This window comes from Hemitrygon akajei, chromosome 14, assembly GCF_048418815.1.
Source record: "Hemitrygon akajei chromosome 14, sHemAka1.3, whole genome shotgun sequence".
In the NCBI taxonomy this organism is placed as follows: Eukaryota; Metazoa; Chordata; class Chondrichthyes; order Myliobatiformes; family Dasyatidae; genus Hemitrygon; species Hemitrygon akajei.
The window spans coordinates 22,806,341-22,827,830 of NC_133137.1; the positions used below are offsets into that span (position 1 = coordinate 22,806,341).

Below are 21,490 nucleotides of genomic sequence, written 5' to 3' on the forward strand. Positions count from 1 at the left end.
TGGTGGTGGGGTAGGTTAATGGGTGGAGATGTTGATCAGTCTTATGGCTTAGGGGGAAGTAAGTTATTATTATTAATTTGGACTGGGTTTCACTACTGTCACTGATTTAGCATTTTGTGAAATATTATAAAGGAAAAAGGAACTCTGTACTTCTCGGACCTGTTGCCTGAGTTTTATGTCCAAATGTTATGCAAGTAAACAAACCACTTCTTGCATTACAAGAGCCCGTGAGGTCAATGTAAAGCTTAATTTAATTTTATCGGTGGTGTTGAGGGAAGGATGTGGGTTGGGAAACCGGGAAAGCTTGTTTTGTGCCGTGGGAACTTAGTGTTGGCCATCGCAATGTGGTTAGCACTTTTCACAACAATTGAGCAATGAAATCCAGGCTTCAGTTCACTGGTGGAGTGAAGGAGTGGAGGTGCCTACATTCACATGCGGTCTTTCAGGTGGGAAGAAAAGGTGACACCACCTTTTCCAGGGCGAGCTGGGGAATGATCACCGTTGTCCAGACGAAATGTACCCGCAGTTAACATAGATAGATAGATAGACAGATACTTTATTCATCCCCATGGGGAAATTCAACTTTTTTTCCAATGTCCCATACACTTGTTGTAGCAAAACTAATTACATACAATACTTAACTCAGTAAAAAATATGATATGCATCTAAATCACTATCTCAAAAAGCATTAATAATAGCTTTTAATAATAGACATAGGTTATCTGAATGTTATAATTGTATAAATTGGCTGCAGTTTTACTGCACATCTGAAGTACTTACTCCTGAAGAAGGCTCTTGGCCCCAAACGTCGCCCATTCATTCTTTTCCACAGACGCTGCCTGACCTGCTGAGTTCCTCCAGCGTGTTGTGTGTGTTGCTTTGGATTTCCAGCACCTGCAGACTTTCTAGTGTTTGTGATTGGATATAAGTGTTTGGGATGTCATGAATTGTTGCTTTCTTTTTCCGCTTGAACCGCGGGAAGAAACGTGCTCATTTTCAAGTCTCTGCAGCAGAGCAGACTTTTAGAATTTTCTGTACATTATATTCTCACCTCCTGTATCATAGGAACTGCATTTTTTTTGTAACCCAGAGTCCCGCAAAAAGAATAATTGAGTGTGAGCATCTCCTAAAGCAAATCCTGCATAAAAGTGAGCTCAACTGTAAACTGGAAGATTTGTACAATGATGTCAAGCCCTATTATAAATCCCCAGATCTTGTAGTAAACATTAAATTTGACGTCTTCAGTCATTGTAATACATTTATTCTGATCCTTGTATCATGAAATAAAAACTGGAGACAGTTTGCAGTTCAAGCAGCCTCAGAGTAGAGAAGAAACATTCTGGATCAATGACCTTTTGTCAATTGACCTACTTTCACAAGTATTTTCTACAACAATATCTCGGTTGAATTTACTTCTGAAAGTGTATAAATTCTTAATTGCTGAATTCTTTAGTGCTTTCAAAAGATAGAATTTGGTTTAAAGAAAACTTAATTCCCAGTTTCAACGGAGCATTTTAAAATAAAGCACATGTGATATATAAACTTCAAAATAAGAAGAGGGTATAGCTTTTCTATTCTTTAAACATAATGGAGACTAAATGTCCGTGCAGATATTAAAAATTATTTAAGTTTCAAAGGGTGCAATTTGCATTGCTGTGGTTTACTGATGCAGTTGTTTGATCTAGCGCAGGGGATTACAACGTTTTTTTATGCCGTGGGCCAATGCCATTAAGCCAAGGGGTCCGAAAACCCAGGTTCCACTGATCCAGTTTGCATGATGGAGCTAGCAGAGTTTCGTTGGGCCAACTGGTCTCTGGCCATTCTGCCACATGCTTTCATTGTTGCAGATATATGACAAACCCACCACTGTGTAACTTTTCAGAGATGCACCTTTTGCCCTTAATCTGGGTGACAGGGAATCCAGAAGCATAGGAGAATAAGGAAAAGTTTGATAGCGGTGTACAAAATTATGAAGGGTAGCCTCCAGATATTCAGTGAAAATTATTTAATTTATGTTGACCCAGTAGTAAGTATTCCATAAGACAAAGGAGCAGAATTCGGCCATTCGGCCCATCGAGTCTGCCCTGCCATTTCATCATGAGCTGATCCAACCTCCCCTTTAGTCCCACTCCCCCACCTTCTCACCATAACCTCTGATGCCCTGGCGACTCAGATACCTATCAATCTCTGCCTTAAATACGCCCAATGACTTGGCCTCCACTGCCGCCTGTGGCAACAAATTCCATAGATTCACCACCCTCTGGATTCATCAGTTTTATACTTGGGAGTTGCTAGATTCTGAGAGTTCTAAATCCACAGGTTCTTGTACTAATTCATACAATGGATAAAGCAATAAATGTGGTCTAGTGATGTTTGCACTGGGCTTTGAGTTGACTGGTCCCAGGTTTGAATCCGGCTGGCTCCTTACATGTTTTCCACCCGTACTGGGTTGAGCATTGAGTTAGCAACTCAGCTTCGTTAAAAAGAAATCGACAGAAGTGCTGAAGAAACAATGAGGTCCCCGCCCGATGTGCCACGAGGCAGGGAGAAGAAGAACAGCAAAAGTAATTAATGCTTCTTAGCTAGTTGTGCTATCATGTGGCTTTCAGCAGGGTAGGGTATAAACTCAAACAGGCTTTTTCCATTCTAATCTCACATTAGAACTAGAAGTCGTAAATTAAGGGTGAAAGGTGAAATATTTAAGGGAGTGTGAGGGGAACTTTACTCAGACGGCGGTGCAAGTGTGGAATAGGCTGCCAGTGGAAGTGATGGAGGGGTATAGAGGGCTACGGTCCAGGTGCAGGTCGATGGTACTAGGCAGAATAACAGTTTGGCATTGATTAGATGGGCCAAAGGGCCGGCTTTGGCTTTGTACTGCTGTATGATTCTAAGAGATGCTGTCAAAGCAGCTTTGCAACCTTATTCTTCCTGGGCAATACCTTGTGATTGTGAATGAATGACTTGTTTCACTCTGGGTCTTTGTGGCTGATGAGGCCAGTACGATACCTGCAGACTGCCACGGATGGGGCGGGAGATGGTCGAGCTGTAAATATGCTGAGCTTGAATACTCTCAATAAACAGTCTAGCTTCTCACTACCAGCACAGATGTTCCTCCCCTGCTTTGAAAGGTCATGACCGAGGAATCCTATGAATTAGTGGGTTATGTCAGATGTTGGCTGCTTTTCAAGGAAGCTTTGAGAACTTTTTGAACTATTTTCTTTCCTCGAAGGAATTCAGAATAGAAGGCCGCGGCGAGGATTTCTAAGTGATTTGACAGTATGTTACAGGTACACATCACTCTCTGCATGTGTATACTACCTCTGACATTTCCCCTACTCTTTCCTCCACTCACTTTTTAAGCTGAATCCCTCTGGTTTTTGGCCATTGCTGTCACAGGGAAAAATGTGATGTCCGCCCACTCTATATCTGCCTCTCCTAATCTTAAACACTTCTATTTTGTATGCCTCTGATCCTACCTTGCTCTAAAGAGAAAAGCCTTACTTTGCTCACTCTTTCCCTGTAAACCAGCGGTTCTCAGCCTGGGCTCTGTGGACTCCTCGTTTAATGATGGGTGTCCGTGGCATTCAAAAGTTTGAGAACCCCTGTCGTAACTATGTGCTCCAACCCTGGCAGAACTTTCATAAATTGGAGTGTGAAAGGCCACTCCTTTTGTTTTATTAGTTCAACTTCAAGCAATTGTTTGATCTTGTAAATAATTCGCACCTAATCTATATTAACAAATGTGCATATAGTTATTTATAGTTATTTCAAAAATGGTCTCGTATAGATACTACAGATTGACTTCAGTGGCAGGGTATTTCTTGCAAATTTGGCCATATTTGGATCCACTCCACTGGTTCTTTGTGACGAGGATGATCGATGGACCATTTTCTCACACTTCATTGGTAATAGTTTGCCTTTTGGAATCAATCAGATTTATTCTGCAGTTTTTTTTGCAGACAATATCTGTAAATGGCCTGTGCAGGTTTTGTTAGTGTTAATCTATATACCAAGCAACAGTTCCGCTAAATTGATTTTAACAGCTGTGCACATTATCTATTCCTCTGAGCAAGAAAATTTTTACATGGCTTGAAAACTCTGTGGCACTTTATATTTTTTTATATATATAATGTTCTTTTGTGGCGACCCACTTCCTAGCGCACTCGAACCAGCTCACAAATAGCCAGCGCGCCGGCACAAAGGCCAGTCCCAAAAGGGCGGCAGGTCTGCTTCACCAACAAAGGGAAAAGCCCGCGGGCGACTGTGAGTACGTGCCCTCTACAGCATCCGTGCCCGGGGAGGGCAGGATCAGGGAGGCTTTAAAGCGAGGCTGTGAAGTTCGAATAAAATCTTCTTTAACTGCAGTTTACCGACTCCGTGTCGTTATTTTAGCGCTGCGTGTAGCACACCGCTACACTTTGTTGAAGGATTACTTATCGAGAAAGTCAGACTATTGAGCCTTTAACATCAAACACAAACCACAGCTCACAACACAAGTAAAGAATGTCAGGTAGTCAAAACAAGAGACAGGCACAATGGCATAAGTAAAATGTTTTGACTAGATGGCGTTGGCATTCAGCGGGCCAGCAAGTTTATTAACAATGAGCCACCGACTTCCATTCTGAGTTTATTGTTACAATTTGTAACAGTGTTGCAGCTTGAAGTATATTGAAGCTCTAAAATATTTCAAAATAAAGGTGGTTGTATGTTTGTTATTTAGAAAATTCATGAATTTATAGTATGTTAACATAATTTCAGGGCATTTCACAATTATGTAGATTTCAGAATTATATTAACATTATATAAAAGAAGTCCCAGCTGTGCAGCAATGAAGGCTATGTGCATGGAAATATTTCAGTTATTGTGCGGCTGTGCACCCGTGCAGCGCAGGGGGAACGGTGATAGCTAGCAACTCTGAATAGCTCCTTAATCTTGTTGCTGTGCACTCCGTCCTCTGGTGTACTTACTGCTTAGCCCGCTGTGGCATATTAAACAAAAATATATTCTCTATCTCTGACTACTGTCAGAACTATGAACTGATGAATTATAATTGTATTACAGTACAACTAAAACTTGAGAGCACTTTGTAGAATGTGCCAGGTGCTTCAAGAACCATTAACCTGATTCACGGCAGGTGAAGTCAGAAGTTCTGTCGTCAAAGATCTGAAGGGGTTTTGTAAAATAGTGGTCTCCTGAATCCTCCTCTGTTAACAATCAATCTCTGTATGATCAACAGCTAAAGGTTTTTATTTGAAGTGTACTATATACAGACTGTACACAATTGCTTGAGTAGGCATTATAAATTAATGAGTGGCTTTAAGTTGCTTGATGCAACCAGTCAACTTGTACCTGTTAACTACTAACCAGCTGGATGATTTGTGCGCTAGAGCGTGGCTAAATAGTTTCCATGGTGATGATGTGTTTAAGATGCAGTTATCTTTCTGTGGCCTCTCTTAATTACGGGAATGACAGTCATTTCTGGCAGGAAAGGCTTGTAGTGTTTTTCAGCTGGATCCCGAAAGGATTCCCGGCCTGCCAGATGGAAATCAGGAAATGCGTGTCAGCAAATCATGACTCGTGAAGATTCTGAGCGTGCATTCTCCTTATCTGCTGTTATTAATGTGGTAACAGCTGACTGGGACTTCCACTACGTTGTACTCACGAGATGGCTACGGGCAAAGTGAGCAGTTGAACCCTGGCCAAATTGTCTCGAGGCGCACTTTCGGATCCGACTTCTAGCTTGTGGGCAAGTGATAGACTAATCCAGAAACCCGCTGGTGTGCAGAATCCTCTTCGGTGCTGTCCTCTTCGGTTCATTTCATGTCGTTTTGAGCTATTCTCGTGGTAGCGATAAGAATCGCGTCATTAACCAGGGAACCACTTCCAGACAGTTTATATCATTTGTTGGTCCAAAACCTGGCTCCAATTCATCATGAAACCATGCATCAGTTAAATCTCCGTACACATTGAACTGTCTTCTTATCAAGTGAGTTCCTTTGGCCGCAGTCGTGTGTTCCTTTATGTTGACCTCAGTGGTTGGTGTATTGGACTTGAATATTAAAGCTCAAAGAAAATTTTACTGTCAGTATACATATATGGCACCATATACAACCCGGAGATTCACTTCTTTGTGGGCATCCTCAGCAAGCCTGTAGAATAGTAATTATAACAGGATCAACGGAAGAGCAACCAGCAGACACCAAACTGTGCAAATAGAAATAAATAGCAATGGATAATGAGAACATGAGATAACAAGATAGAGTCCTTCATGTGAGATTTTTGGTTGTGGATGGGCAGTTATCCCCTTTTGTTTGTGACCCTGATGATTGAGGGGTAGTAACTGTTCTTGAAACTGGCGGTGCGAGTCCTGAGGCTCCTGTGCCTTCTACCTGACGACAGCAGTGAGAAAGGGGCACGGCCCGGGTGGTGGGAATCTCTAATGGATACTGCTGTCCTGCGGCAGCGTTTAATGAAGATGTGCTCAATGATTGCGAGGGCTTTACCCGTGAAGTACTGGGAATGTTACTGCTGTCGTGTTGCGAGGGAGAACAGGAATCACTGAAACCTTAAGCAGCATCAAAGTGAAATAGATTGCAATAATGGGAAGAGTAAATCTCGCAGCAATGTGTATTTATATTTTTCTGTCTTGTTTCTTTTTTTTATATAGTGTTCTAAACCGAAGCACAGCACTCCTTGTTCTGCAATTACGGAAATCAGAGCATGCACTCAACTGGAAACTCCAGACAAACTGTATACATTTGTACTTAAGGTGAGTGGCATTAGATAGCTAGTGGCTAGGTGAAGTGACAGAACATTAAGCATCGTTAATAATACCTTAATTAGTTTCTTAATAGTGCCTTAAGCAGTTTCATTCTATGAAATTGCCCTGGTTTGACAGTTTTGAATGAATGAATTTCCTGCATCATTGGAACTGTGATGACTGTGATAGAGAACTCAACGGGAGTCCAACATTTGGCAGAGGGACCCGTCAATGATAAAGTCTTAGTGATAGTATCAGTTGATTATAAAAGTACTGTGTTGAGGACATTGGTTTCTGATTATCTCTTGGCTTGTGTTGTAGTCTATTGTCTTCAAGCCACAAATATTTCACGGTCACAGCAAAATAACACCACAACCTACCAATCTGAAATCTTTTATTTTTGTGACAAGTACTCTCATTGAAATGCAATAGTACCTGAGTTTGTACTGGATCTTTGGGGGGGGGGGGGGGGGGTGTTTCGTTAAAGTTCAGTTCAGAATCCCCCAGCTGCTTTATCATGATGTACAGTATGAAATTTTTCTGCCAGGCATCTCCAGTTTCAAGACTTTATAGACACCTGTCTCTCTGTAAGGGCAACACAGTCAGCAGATCCCGGTTCATATCCAAAGAAGGGAAGATTGTTGCCTAGAATGAAGGATTTAGAATATGCTATTAAACTGATACCTTGAATAGACGTAGAAGCCTAGAAAACCTCCAGCACAATTAATTCAGGTTTGTGTGTCGGCCTTTGGTCTGTGATAGTTATCACCTCTACAGAATAAGGAACATTTGAGGATCAGCGGCTGTGTAATTATGGGAGTGAATGGGTGAAGTAACCTGGTCTCATTGACTGCCATTACGGTAACATTATGGGAGCCCAAGATGAACAATTAAAAATACAAATAAAAGGAATAAACAGGACACTTCAGGCTGGGAGGCTTTGATGCGTTAAATGTAAGTGTTGTACGCTCTAGGTGTTTTATGCAACAGCACCACGAAGAGGTTCCTTCAGCCATCGACCCTGAAGGATGTTGCATCCGAGCTGTCTAGATGCACCAGCCTGGGCAGTACGATACGGAGAGCAAGCTGTTGCCCGTGTAGCAAGCTCCCCCTCTCCACACATCCGAGGAGCCCAAAGGGACGGCAGCAGCATTGTCGCAGGAGTTGCCAGTCAGCGTTGAACTCGATGTAGTTCTGCCTTAGGGACTCCCAGCTCCGGATCTTTCCCTTTGGGGTTTACTCCCAACGCCTTCCCCCATGAGTGGGTATAGTTGCAAGGAGGCAGAGGTTTGAGATTGGAGTTTTCCTCCTTGTGGATCAGCCGCCACCCACAGCTGACAAGCCCCACCTCCTCGAAGCAACTGTTTTTTAAGGCTTCAATAACCCCCTTTTCCCCGTCCCCTGTTAGTAGAAACGAGTCCACCGGGCTTAGTAGCTAACCCACACGTGAAGGCCAGGAGCTGGGCTTGGCTGTCAGAGGCTACTTGAGGTGCACGACATTCAATACGTTGTGGGAGCTTGTCTCCACTACCACTCCCAGCTAGAACAACCTTAAGGAGTCCATAATACCTTGTGTTTAAAAAGCCGTATTAGATAAAGAATTTCCTGCACTAAGTTAAGTTTATTGTCATTTCATGTACACCATCAAACGAGACTATGTTTCTCAGAACCAGGGAGCAAAGCACAGTAGTACACATAATGCACAATAACTTAGGTAAGTAAGAATTAAATCTACTAATGAATTATGATTAAATAAACAAAATAAAGTGCATAAATTAAATGTTGTAGGTTATAGAACGCATTAACAAGTAACACTTGGAATACGATGAGGCAGGGAGTTCAGAAACCTAATGGCCAGAGGGAAGAATGCAGAGTGAGCCCAAGCTGCAGAGCGTCTCTGGAGAGCTGGCATTGCTGTGCACAGTATACTCTCATTATCTGATCATAATGAAGATGTACAGGGCATGGGCGAACTATTCCATCCAGAGACTGAGTGGTCACTGCATCTGAATGGGCCGCTGTCTTTATACCATGCCGTGACGTGACCCTCTGTCATTTATATATCCAGTATTTATTTTCCAATGAGAGGCGGTGATGAAATCCCGGGGGCCCTGAACTTTCAGGGTAATATAGCATGGTACCCCCTTGAGATTTCGGTTGCGAGAATCTGATAATCTCATCAATGAGTATGAAGCCCAAGGCTGTCCTCCCCTAGAATCTCCACAATCCACCATGGAGGAGCCCTCTCCGTGTTAAATGCTAGAAAAATTATGCAGGTGCATATAATTTAACAGGATGCTGTGCCTAGCAAGCTTTTTTCCAAATTTCTGGAAGACAGTGCAAAGGAATTTGATTTTTTTGAATATTCTGCTTTTATTTAGAATCATAGCATTCGACTTCTCTAATTGCTTACATTATTTAGTGTATATCTTTTTAATATTACAGTAACTCAGTCATCACGCAGCCAGGATGGGCCACTAAGGCATGAGTGAAATTTAGATACTTTATTGATCCCAAAGGAAATTACAGTGTCACAGTATCATTACAAGTACACAGAAATACAAATATTAGCAGAAAAGTAAGAAAGAATGGGGGGAAAAAAGTTTCTTCAAACAGTCTAATAGGAGGGGGTCATCACTTCCCCGGCTATAGGTTGACTCATAATAAATTCTAATGGCCAAGGGTACGAATGATCTCCCTTAGTGTTCTTTGGAGCAGCGTAGTTAGTCTTAATTATTACTAAACGTGCTCCTCTGTTCAGCCAAGGTGGCATGCAGAGGGTGAGAAACATTGTCCAGAATTGCCAGGATTTTCCGTAGTGTCCTTCATTCTACCACAGCCTCCAGTGTGTCCAGTTTGAGCCTGTTGGCATCACCCGTGTTGATGCCATTGCCCCAGCACACCACTGCGTAAAAGATTGTACTGGTGACAACAGACTGGTAGAACATGCGAAGGAGAAGCCTGTATACTTCAAAGGACCTCAGTCACCATAGGAAGTAGAGGTGTCCCTGGCCCTTGGACACAGCCTCTGTGTTGGTGCTCCACTCAAGTCTCATCCAGGTGCACCCCCAGGTACTTGTAGGCCCTCACCACATCCACATCCTCACCATCAGTGGTAACAGGGGGCAGTGCAGGCTTAACCTTCCTAAAGTTCATCACCATCTCCTTTATCTTAGTGATGTTGAGCTGCAGATGATTCAGTTTGAACCATTTGACAAAGTCCCCCACTAGGGCCCTGCATTCATCCTCCTGCCCTCCCCTGATACACCCAACTATTGCTGAGTCATCAGAGAATGGCACGACTCAGTGTTGTATCTAAAGTCCGAGGTATACAGGGTAAAGAGGAAGAGAACGATACAGTCCCTCGTGGGGCCCCAGTGCTGCTTATAGCCACATCTGACACACGGCTCTGAAACCGCACAGACTGTGGTCTGCCAGTCAGGTCGTCCAGGAAGTGCCAACCTGCATTGAATGGAGCTTCCCCCAGCAATGAGGGTTGTACGGTATTGAAGGCACTTGAGAAATCAAAAACCACGATCGTCACAGAGCTGCCCTGCTTATCCAAATGGGAGTAGTCTCTGTTCAGAAGATAAATGACAGCCTCATCAACTCCGATGTGCTCCTGGTAGGCAAACTGCAGGGGATCGAGGGCTGATCTGACCAGGGGTTGGAGGTAAGCCAGGGTCAGCCTCTCTAGGGTCTTCATGACGTGTAAGGTCAGGGCCACTGGATGGAAGTCATTCAAAACTTTTGGTTGGCCCTTCTTGGGTACCAGGACCACACATGATGTTAGTTTAGATGTCGCATTTTGGAGCCATTTTTCTCTGGAGATAATAGGGGGAGGGGAGAGAAGGAAGCCAATTTTTTAAAAAACTGCCCATATTAGATGGAAAGTGTTTTGTATAACCTTCATGTGTCACAGTTTTTGATCGAAGCTGTCAGTCAGCCAACATGTTAAGTGGAGGAAAAGCCAATGTCAGCATTTGCCTGCCACGCTGTAATCAAAGGCCACCTGGTGGAGCTGTTGCAACATAGCCACTCTTTTGGTAGCTTTAGGAGTTGCCCTAAGTCCCTCCCTGCCTGCACAAAGTCTTCCAAATCCAGTGGCAGAGTAGGTGCAGTAATGTTACCGAACTCAATCAGGCCGACGGCCTAGCAAAGATGCCCTGATAACATGCAGCCAGCTCTGGTGTGTGGACCTCACTGCTCACAGGAAATAGAGGAGCTGATTTGTCCTGCCATTCAACAAGGCCATGGCTGATCTAATCTTGGCCTCAGTACCACTTTACCACCTTTCCTGTAGCTTATAGTATGTCTACAAGTCCCTGCCTTAAACAAAGAGGCCAGGACTGAGATTTTCCAACATTTATCTTCTGCTTGCCAATTTGCCCACTCACTTCACCTGCAGAGGAATACAGTTAAGGTCTTTTATCCTTCTCACAATTTGCTAACTCGCTTAATTTTGTATTGATATCAAATGGTGACAGTGTAGTTGGTCTCATCTTCCAAAATATTAATACAGATTGAGTTGTCGAGGCCCCAGCACTGATCCCTGTGGCACCCCCCACGAGTTACTAATTGCCTGTGACCCATTCATCCTAACTCTAGTTGGCCATTGCTCTATATTATCCTGAGCCCAGCACACTCCAGCTGACTCTGGGCCATTTTTGTCAGAACAAGATGTGTTATGAAGAAGTGAGAAACCATTTCCACGGGTGTGCCCGAGGAATCCTTGGGTGGGGTGAGGAGGTACGTGCAAGGGGAAGAAATCCACTCTGTCTCACGGGAGTGCATTTGGGAAATGCCCGAGCATCTTGCCAGCCAGCGTCTGTAGCTGCTCAGCACAAACATGAACAGCAGAGCAGCAGCACATCGCCACCCGCTGACTTGCCCATCCAGTCGAGCCTTGAGGTCCCATTGGGCTGTTCAACCAGGGGCTGCCTGGGGAACTTAATGCTACAAATTAGAATTCAAAAAAATGTCAAGGGACCCTTCTAAGTACTCTTGATTGTCAGACCCTGCCCGTACTCTCAGTACTCTTGATTGTCAGACCCTGCCCGTACTCTTTAGACCCCAGTTTCATTTCCCCAGCTCTGACCCTCTGACAGGCACAGCCAACATGCTGTGACATACACGTAAAAATAACAGAAAAGCACGCCCACCAGAAAACCACAAAAATCCCTCGATGCTCAATATTCAAACAAACTGGGCAGCGTTTGAAACTGAAAAGCGAAAAAAAAACTGCAGATGATGGAAATCTGAAGAAAACATTTCTAGAAATGCTCAGCAAGTCTGACAACTTCCTGAGTGAGAGAGCGAAAAAACAGAGCTCTTGCCCAAGAGTAATTGTTGTGTATGTTTCCTTCTGCTACAAAAGCTGAAATGTTGGGGAAAAGACAAACAAGTTGAACAGCATCTGTGGAAAGGGAGACTAGTCAGTGTTTAAGGGCGGAGACACACCCTCCATTCCATTTGTATAGCTGAGTTCTTTCAGTAATTCTGTGTTTTTGCAGATCTTTTTTAAAAAAAATTTTATTATTTTTTCAAAACATTTTACAAAATTAAAAACACCAAATCCCAATGAGGAGCATTAATACAGTGCAAGATTAAGCATACAATAATAATATGCTACAAAGGAAGAGAATTTAACAAAAAAGCACCTAAATTAAAGACAAGTGAGCTTAGTGTCTTCCCCAAGCCCCACAACACAAGAAAAAAACAACAACAACTCCAGACCAACCACCACACAGTATAAAGAGTATAAGTCCGGACAGTCAAACTCCCAGACTGTGAATACACTTAGCAACAGAGGATAATAATGCCTTCTACCAGAAAAAAAAGGGAGCTGAAAGCAAGGGACCGAAAAGAAGAAAAAAAAAGAAAAAAAAACCCTAGTCAAGAGGAAGGTTATGAAAGTACTCGATAAAAGGTCCCCAGACCTTATGGAACTTTAGATCCGAATTAAGAACTGAATAATGAATTTTTTCGAGGTCCAAGCAGGCCATAATGTCGTTAAGCCATTGCGCATGAGTGGGCGGGGCAACATCTCTCCATCTAAGGAGGATCAAGCGTCTAGCCAGGAGAGAGGCAAAGGATAGTATTCGGCATTTGGTCGGACCCAGACATAAATCTGTCTCGCCCCAAAAACCGAACAGAGCAATTAAGGGGTTAGGTTCTAGGTGCTGATTCAGAATACCCGATAATGTAGTGAAGACATCTTTCCAGAATTTCTCCAAGCTAGGACAGAACCAGTACATATGGATGAGAGAGGCCACGCCCCTCTTGCATTTATCACAGAGCGGACTAATGCCAGGGTAGAATCGAGATAGTTTAGATTTAGACATATGGGCTCTATGAACAATCTTAAACTGTAAAAGGCAATGGCGAGCACAAAGGGAGGTTGAGTTAACCGATTTGAGAACTGAGTCCCAGCTCTCCTCGGATAAGGAGATATTTAAATCCTGCTCCCAGGCCATTTTAATTTTATCCACAGGGGCCCGTCGTAAGGCTGCTAGTTTATCTCGGATAATTGAAATTAAACCTTTACCTAGTGGATTAATGGAAAGAAATAGGTCCATATCATTTTTCGCAGGCATTTCAGGAAAGTTAGGAATTAAAGGAGCAGTAAAGTGTCGGATTTGGAGATATCTGAAAAAGTGAGCGTTAGGCAGTTTGAACTTAACGGAGAGCTGCTGAAAAGAAGCGAAGCGATTATCAATGAAGAGATCTTCAAAATGTCTAATGCTCTTCCTGTACCAAACATGGAATGCTGAATCATACGTAGTAGGTAAAAAAAAGGTGATTATGTGCGACAGGGCTAGAAACGGAAAACCCCTGGAAACCATAGCATTTCCTGAACTGAGCCCATTTATGCAAAGTGTGTCTAACCAGAGGATTAGCTATTGATCTGGGCAGACTACTAGGGAGTGCAGAGCCAAGAAGTGCAGAGATAGATAATTCTTTAGTGGAGCTCAACTCCATTGCCACCCAGTTAGGGCACTCGGGTTGACCGTGGAAGAAAGACCAGAAGGCAGCACAACGTATATTAGCTGCCCAGTAATATAAGCGAAAGTTAGGTAAAGCCATGCCACCCTCTTTTTTAGATTTTTGGAGGTGGATTTTATTAATTCTAGAGCGCTTATTCATTTTTGCAGATCTTAACATCTAGTTTTTTTTTCTGTCATCTTTTTTATTGCAACTTTGGTCCATACCCCCATCCCAGGTATTTTCTGTCCCCTCAGTTCCACGGTCTTCTCACTATTTCAACTCTGTTGAAGGGGTCCTTGACCCAAACACACTAATTATTTTTCCTCTACATTCATTCAGGATTCCCACCCTTTCTATTTAATACCATGGGCCCCTACCATTAACTGAGGGTCTTTGTGGCAATCGCCTCAGCTGTCCTGTGTGCAGCATTTCCGTCTGAAGGTTTGAACAGCAGTACTGAATGGGGTGTGGGTGAGCAGAGTCCAGACTGCCTCGGGGAAACGGACTCTGCTTGGTCTCCTTTTTAGTTCACTTTGGCACCTGACTCCCAGTTCAGGACTGATGGTCATATTAGCATCACAATCCTAACCCTTTCTCCGCTCCTCACCTGTACTCGCCCTGCTCTTGAGCCCACGTGGTTTCATCTTCCCCGCTCCTCAATGGCCCCTCATTAAGAGCCTTGAGGCTCTGACAGTCGGTGTGCGTGCGTGCATGTGTGTGTGCGCGTGCGCGTGCGTGTGCGTGCGTGCGTGCGTGCGTGCGTGTGTGTGTGTGTGTGACACTGCAAGGGTTAACACAAACTTGTCAGTGCAGATAAATCTTCACCCCTGTAAATATGCAGAGACAATTGCTAAGATGAGCAGAATTGATTAAGTCATAAATATTGAAGGTATTCAGGAAGTCAGGCAGCAGCTGTGGAGTCAGAGTGGAATTTAACATTAATGACTTCTCACGATCACTTTTTCCCCCTCTCTGTAGGTGCTGCCTGATTTGCTGCATATTGCCACCATTTTCTGTTTTGCATTTCATTTTAATTTCCAGCAATTGCAGAAATTTACATTTTTGCTAACAAACTCAACTTGCGTAGCTCCCCTGACAATACCAGCACTGAATAAAACAGTGTATCACAACACGTTTGTTTTGTGATCCATGGCATGTGTCCACATTTGTGTTGACCCATCTTATGAATGTAAACTTTAATAAAAATCTTTTGAGAGATTTTCTCCTGACACAGGAAGAGACTTCCTATTCCTACATCATTTGAACCCAGCCTCTCAAAGAACTCAGCCTCTTCACTTCTACTGTCAACAAGTGATTGATGTTATATTTCCAGCCCCTTGGGTGTGGTGCTGCTTTGAACGCAGGGATATGGACTCTGGGTATAGATGCTGTTGTTTGATGGTGATCCATTTCATCAGGGAATGGTAATGCGAGGAGGTCAGTTGAGTTGGCAGAGTCAGAGGAAGAGTTGCGACTGATATGGTGGAGTTGAACTCAGTTCTTTCTAGAACAGTATTGAGTGGAGATCTCAGCTTATCTGGCTGCTCTCCTGAATGAAGCAATACATCTCCCCTGTGAGATACCTTATATGGCTATACTTAGAAGGAGAAGTGGGCAAAGTGTTTTTCAGGGTATGGTAATGTTATGTATTGTGCCGATTGCCTAAGTCATTTTCATAGAACAGGAAAAAGGGGCAATAACACAAAAACAACAATTCTCAGAAAGGATGTTGAAATGAGCTTGAGGTGAAATGGAATCTTCAGCCTCTGTTGGGCAATAAATGTTTTTTCAAATTTGCTTCTAGAAATTTCTCTCTTCGATTTCAGATTCTGCAGACTCAGGTCAAAAGTCACTTGGAGGTGATTTTTGAGGCCGTCAATGATCAGCAGTTGAATCTGTGGACAACAAATATCAGAGAATGCATGAATCCGTGGTAAGGCTGAACATGTATTTGTTGTTTTCTTGTAGCCTATTTCAAATGACCTTCCCATGGTATCAGAAAGCTGCTGGGTCTCCACCCTTATTTCCCTCTGGTGCACTCTGCGCACTTTAGCCAGCTCTCTGAACTTATTGATTTTAGAGGTATGGCGCAGAACAAGCTCTTCCGGTCCAACAATCCGCAACACCAGTGGCCCATTTAACCCTAGCCTAATCACAGGACAACTTCCAATGACCCAATTCGCCTCCCAACCAGCAAGTCTTCGGACTGTGGGAGGAAACCGGAACACCCAGTCACGGGGAGAACGTGCATGCTGTGATGGAGTTGAACTCTGAACTCCGGAGTGGCTCGAGGTGTAATCGCGTCGAGCTAACCGCGGTTGTAACGTGCTACACGGACCCAAAGGATGAACTTGGAGAGAATGGTGAATTGGTAACTCAATCAGACATTGAGCGAGGAAACTCGAATGGCACACTGATCGGTGGCAAGGATTTTCACTTAACGCTGAAGTAGGACTTGTGAAGGGACACAGGATATGCCACAGGTCAATACCCCAGCTTTGTTTCCAACGTGGTATCTAGTTTGTCCTAAGAGATAAGGAAGGGAGAAAGAATTTACCTTGAAGCAGTTTTAGAATTGGAAGTATAAAACTGTCTGTAAATGTGTATTCAGGATCAGAGGGGGGAAATAAAGCAAGGAGAATTGTTTATAGAGCTTCTGGTCCCAAAGTTCCCTCTTTTAGGAAATTAAAAAACGACTAGCAAAAAAAAATTAACATAGAAAAATGTTGGTATAAAATTATACTTTAGTTTTCATTTTTAAGGCTACTTACAAACCAAGCTCTTTCTGCCCCATTGATCGAAAGCCAGTGTCACTATTTTGTAAATTAATTGCATGTTACTGTTCACAGATGTGTTACAACATGACTTTCAGTTTTCTATAAACATCACATGGATAGACGGCGCAGATTAGAGCGTTTCAAATGTCAATAAAATTGTTTTGGTTTATTGAGACATAAATATGTTTGGGCTTTGGATCACCCCTAAAATTCGAGCACGGAATCCTGACTAAAGTGGCGTTGTGGAATAGATGTTGGGTTACCTGCTGCCTGGACTGTCACCCATGCTTTGTGACCTCCAAACCTGACCTATCGAATCCCCACCCTGCTGACCTCCCATCTCTCAGCTTACAGAGAGGAGATGCAGCAGCTAACGGACTGGTGCAGAGCCAACAACCTGTCTCTTAATGTGAACAAAACAAAAGAGATGGTTGTTGACTTCAGGAGGGCACGGAGCGACCACTCCCCGCTGAACATAGACGGCTCCTCGGTGGAGATCGTAAAGAGCACCAAATTTCTTGGTGTTCAGCTGACGGAGAATCTCACCTGGTCCCTCAACACCAGCTCCATAGCAAAGAAAGCCCAGCAGCGTCTCTACTTTCTGAGAAGGCTGAGGAAAGTCCATCTCCCACCCCCCATCCTCATCACATTCTACAGAGGTTGTATTGAGAGCATCCTGAGCAGCTGCATCACTGCCCGATTCAGAAATTGCACCATCTCGGATCGCAAGTCCCTGCAGCGGATAGTGAGGTCAGCTGAGAAGATCATCAGGGTCTCTCTTCCTGCCATCACGGACATTTACACTACACGCTGCATCCACAAAGGAAACAGCATTATGAAGGACCCCATGCACCCGTCATACAATCTCTTCTCCCTCCTGCCGTCTGGGAAAAGGCTCCGAAGCATTTGGGCTCTCACGACCAGACTATGTAACAGTTTCTTCCCCCAAGCTATCAGACTCCTCAATACCCGAAGCCTGGACTGACACCTTACTGCCCTACTGTCCTGTTTATTATTTATTGTAATGCACTGTTTTTATGCACTTTATGTATTCCTGTGTAGGTCTGTAGTCTAGTGTAGCTTTCTCTGTGTTGTTTTTTTTACGTAGTTCAGTCTAGTTTTTGTACTGTGTCATGTAACACCACGGTCCTGAAAAAAGTCTCATTTTTACTATGCACTGTACCAGCAGTTATGGTCAAAATGACAATAAAAGTGACTTGACTCTCCCTTCGTATTCCTGGGCCTGCCCAATGTCACAATGCTTCTGTCCAGTGTCTCTGTGAGTTTACCCTTCTTTAACATCTCCAACCCGTTAGAGTTCTGGGTCTAACACATCCTGACCTGTGGTGTCCATATTGGCACCTGTCCCTCTGTCAAATAAATGATGTTAATTAAATACAGATCAGCATATCCGGACGTAGACCTCTCCACCCATTTGCAACAGCAAGAGCACCAAGCCCCTGCAACCCTGCACCATGCAAGCAACAGCAAAGCTCCCGAAGAGACTTTGATCCATCAAAAACTACAGACCATCTCAACACTTCAGTGTCTCAGACAGGCTCTGTCTCTCTCCCTAGCCAGAGAGAGAGAGAGAGAGAGAGAGATCACTCCTGCAACACTTGAGAGTGGGAGACCAGCATCTTGCAGTTTCGATGTTGCCGTCTTTCACGTTCCCCCCCCCCCCCCCCCCCCACTCTAGGACCGACAGGCTGTCACTTGCCGTCAAAAGAGAAAGAGAGGATCGCTCGACTACGGGGGCCCTTCTCCCGGCAGCAGCGCCCACCGCCTGTTGTCTCAACGCTTCAGTCTCCCGTGGCGCTCCCGCCGGCAGGGAGCCGGCTCGTACATGGGGCTGCACCCCGAAGGCACACACCTTCCAGGACGCACCTGGGGCTATCAGAACGCCCGGCTGCGCGGCGAGTCCGAGAACCCGCCGCTCGTGGAGAACCGCAGTTTGCGCCGCAGCTGTAGATCACGGACTCTGACAGGACCCCAGCCACCTTGGGAAGAAAAGAAAGGCCAGGGAAGAGTAAGCTGTTTGGTGGATGAACTGGGAGAAGTTGATTGAGTCTGCAAAGACCTCTGGAGCCATCTGGGAGGGAAGTGGAGAACTTGTGTGGTCTCAGGTGAATGTGCAAACTCCACAAAGCGCCTGAGAGAAGGAGAAACTACACTACCCTCAACTCCATCGTTCCACCCCCTTTCTTAAATTCAAAGACCTTTTGGCACTGGGTGCCACCAGTACTATTGGGTGCACCATGCAGGGTCCTAATGCTCTCTCTAGTTCTGCTTCTGATCTGAAGTTGCTGGCGTTTTACTGGGATGGGAATCACCAAGGCTTGCTTTACTTTGGCCTGACAGCCAACAAGGAGGCCCAATTGGTGTATTTTTTTTTTTTGAAAATAGATCAGACAAACCAATGAGGGGAAAACCACAGCATTAATCAGTGACAAAAGTTGCAACCACAACATTAGTTATGTGACAAATGTTTCAGTCGCATATTTCATCTTTCTAACTTTCTCACAAAACCCAGGACTGTATTAATCTGCTGAATCCCAAGCCACGTCCCGCAGGAATTAGCCTTCCAGTCGTGCGAGACACCGAAACAGAAGTGGGAAAGGTGCTTGGAGAGGAACAGCTGGTGAATAGGCCATGGCCTGGTGTTGGGGTGGTACTGCACGTAAAACTGGGTCAACTGCTGAAGATATTACTGAAATAGATTCACTTACTTAGCTGCATTTTTTTCCCTTCCCCGTCTGAATTCAGTGACGTGAGCTTTGGCACCCACAGCCTCTGCTATCTTGCCAAATAACCAATGGTGAGATGGTACAGTACATTCTGTGGCTTTTTAAACATGTAAAAAGGTCACAGCTAAACCAATCCTCTTATCTGATGTGCTTCATTCAGGGAAGAGCCAGCACCAAGCCAATGGCCGACATCTTCCCAAGGCCTTTATTTCCCCCTCCCACTTGAAATGAGTGCATTAAGAATCAGTCCAGGGCATTTGTGGTGAACAGTAGGGAGCTCAATTTGCATTCTACTTCTGAATTTGCTAATGTGTTAATAATAATATTAAATGCCTCAGGAAGGCGTGTTCATCACTAATAGCCTCCATCACCCAGGACATGTCCACTTCTCATGGTTTCCGTCAGGAGGGAGGTACAGGAGCCTGAAGACACACACTCAGTGATTCAGGAATAACTACTTCCCTTCTGCCATCTGATTTCTAAATGGACATTGAACCCATGAATGCTACATCGCTCTTTTTTAATTAATTCTGTTTGTGCATCCTGTTAATTCAACCAATAAATATGTATACTGTAATTGATTTACTTATTTACTTTTCTATATTATCATTCTGCTGCTGCTAAGTTAACAAATTTCTCGACATTTGCCAGTGATATTGAACCTGATTCTGATAAAAGAGGCAGAGGCGTTTTAAGTTTAAGAGAAATCTTAACAACTCCTCTACTGTCCTTCAACACAGAACATAAAGCGCTGTGAAAAAAAACTTCACACCATTACGTCATCACGCCAGACCACCCTCTTTAACTTGGTGGTTGTGCTTTGTGTATGTTTCCACCCATTGTATTTCCCTACAAAATGAACTGAATAAATGATTGACACAGTTGATGACCTATTTAAAAGCACAGGGGCTCCTTGGATAGCAGATCACTTGATTTGCAGAAATAATGGCTTCATCCAAATTCTTCCCTACGATATAATGATATGTCTTACGATATTCATTAATGTTTGATACAGCACGTATTCTCTTTGTTTAATTAAAGGTCACGTCAGGGTGAATTATAACACACAAATTTGGATCAATGTGATCCGGGTAGCTGTCAGAAAACAGATGTGGAGAAATCAGCCCTGAGGAGTGGAGCCCTTGTGTAAGTGGGGGATTTCCTGTTCTAGTTTGCCACAATACCGGGAAAGGATAATGCTGTCCAGCCTCCAAGTTACCAAAGTGCTGATTTATTGTCAAATTGGGCCTGAGATTGTCTGGCGGAAATTTGGAGTGGAGATGAGGCAGGTTTCCACCAATGATTGTTCTCAGTAACAGAAGGGGTTGAGGAATAATGAGAATATAGAATCGGAATCAGGTTTATTATCACTGGCATGGGTCGTGAAATTTGTTAACAGCAGCAGTTCAATGTAATACATAATATCGCAGAAAAAAATAAATAAAATAAATCAATTACATTATACATATATTGAATAGATTAAAAATTGTGCAAAAGCATAAATAACATATATTAAAAACAAAAGGACATTTTTTTAAAAAAGTAGGCCATTCATCCCACTGCTATTCAGTTAGATTGTGATTGATTCTTTATTTCTGTGTCACTTTCCTGTACGAATCCCTACTTCACCCAGGTTAGATTTTCACACTGGCTTCAAAGTTCAAAGTACATTTATTATCGAAGTATGTACACACCATACAATCTTGAGATTTGTCCCCTAACAGGCAGCCACGGAACAGAGAAACCCAAAAGGACCCATAGAAAAAAGGCCATCAAACACCCTGTGTGCAGAAAGAAAACCAAATCTTGCAAACAGTGAACACAAGCAAATGGTGTTCTGAACTGAACTCCACAGAGAGTCCGTTCCCAGACTCTTAATTCAGCACGGAGTTGAGTAAACATCACAGGGCAGTGAGCTGAACAGGCCCTTCCCTTGCTCCGGGCCTTGACGCTCAGCCTTGTCAATCTGGCCTGGCACTTGAATCATCATCCAAGCAATGGGTTCATTTGTTTTGATACGCTGTGGGGCCTGGACCCGACCGTCTCGATTGGGCTTGTACCTGCTCTTTCTGAATCGTCCCGATGCTTAAATCTTTGTCCAAGCATTGGGCTCAGTCACTTCGGTGAACGTTGAGAATGGCTTGATTGCAATGTGCTTTAACGCATTGAAGGTTGCTCTTGTGCTGGGAGCAACGAGGACTAAGGACAATGATTAAGTT

At 43.8% G+C, this 21,490-nt stretch overlaps 1 protein-coding gene across 8 annotated transcripts in view; it reads left to right on the forward strand.

Annotated features, from left to right (window-relative positions):
* The window catches only part of sh2b3 (SH2B adaptor protein 3), a 178,918-nt gene that overhangs the window by 127,023 nt on the left and 30,405 nt on the right, over window positions 1-21,490 (forward strand). For all 8 annotated transcript variants that reach the window (XM_073065653.1, XM_073065658.1, XM_073065654.1 and 5 more), the window contains 2 exons: window positions 6,668-6,769; window positions 15,574-15,680. In XM_073065653.1, the coding sequence (XP_072921754.1) occupies window positions 6,668-6,769; window positions 15,574-15,680 (209 nt within the window). The remainder of the gene's footprint in view (window positions 1-6,667; window positions 6,770-15,573; window positions 15,681-21,490) is intronic.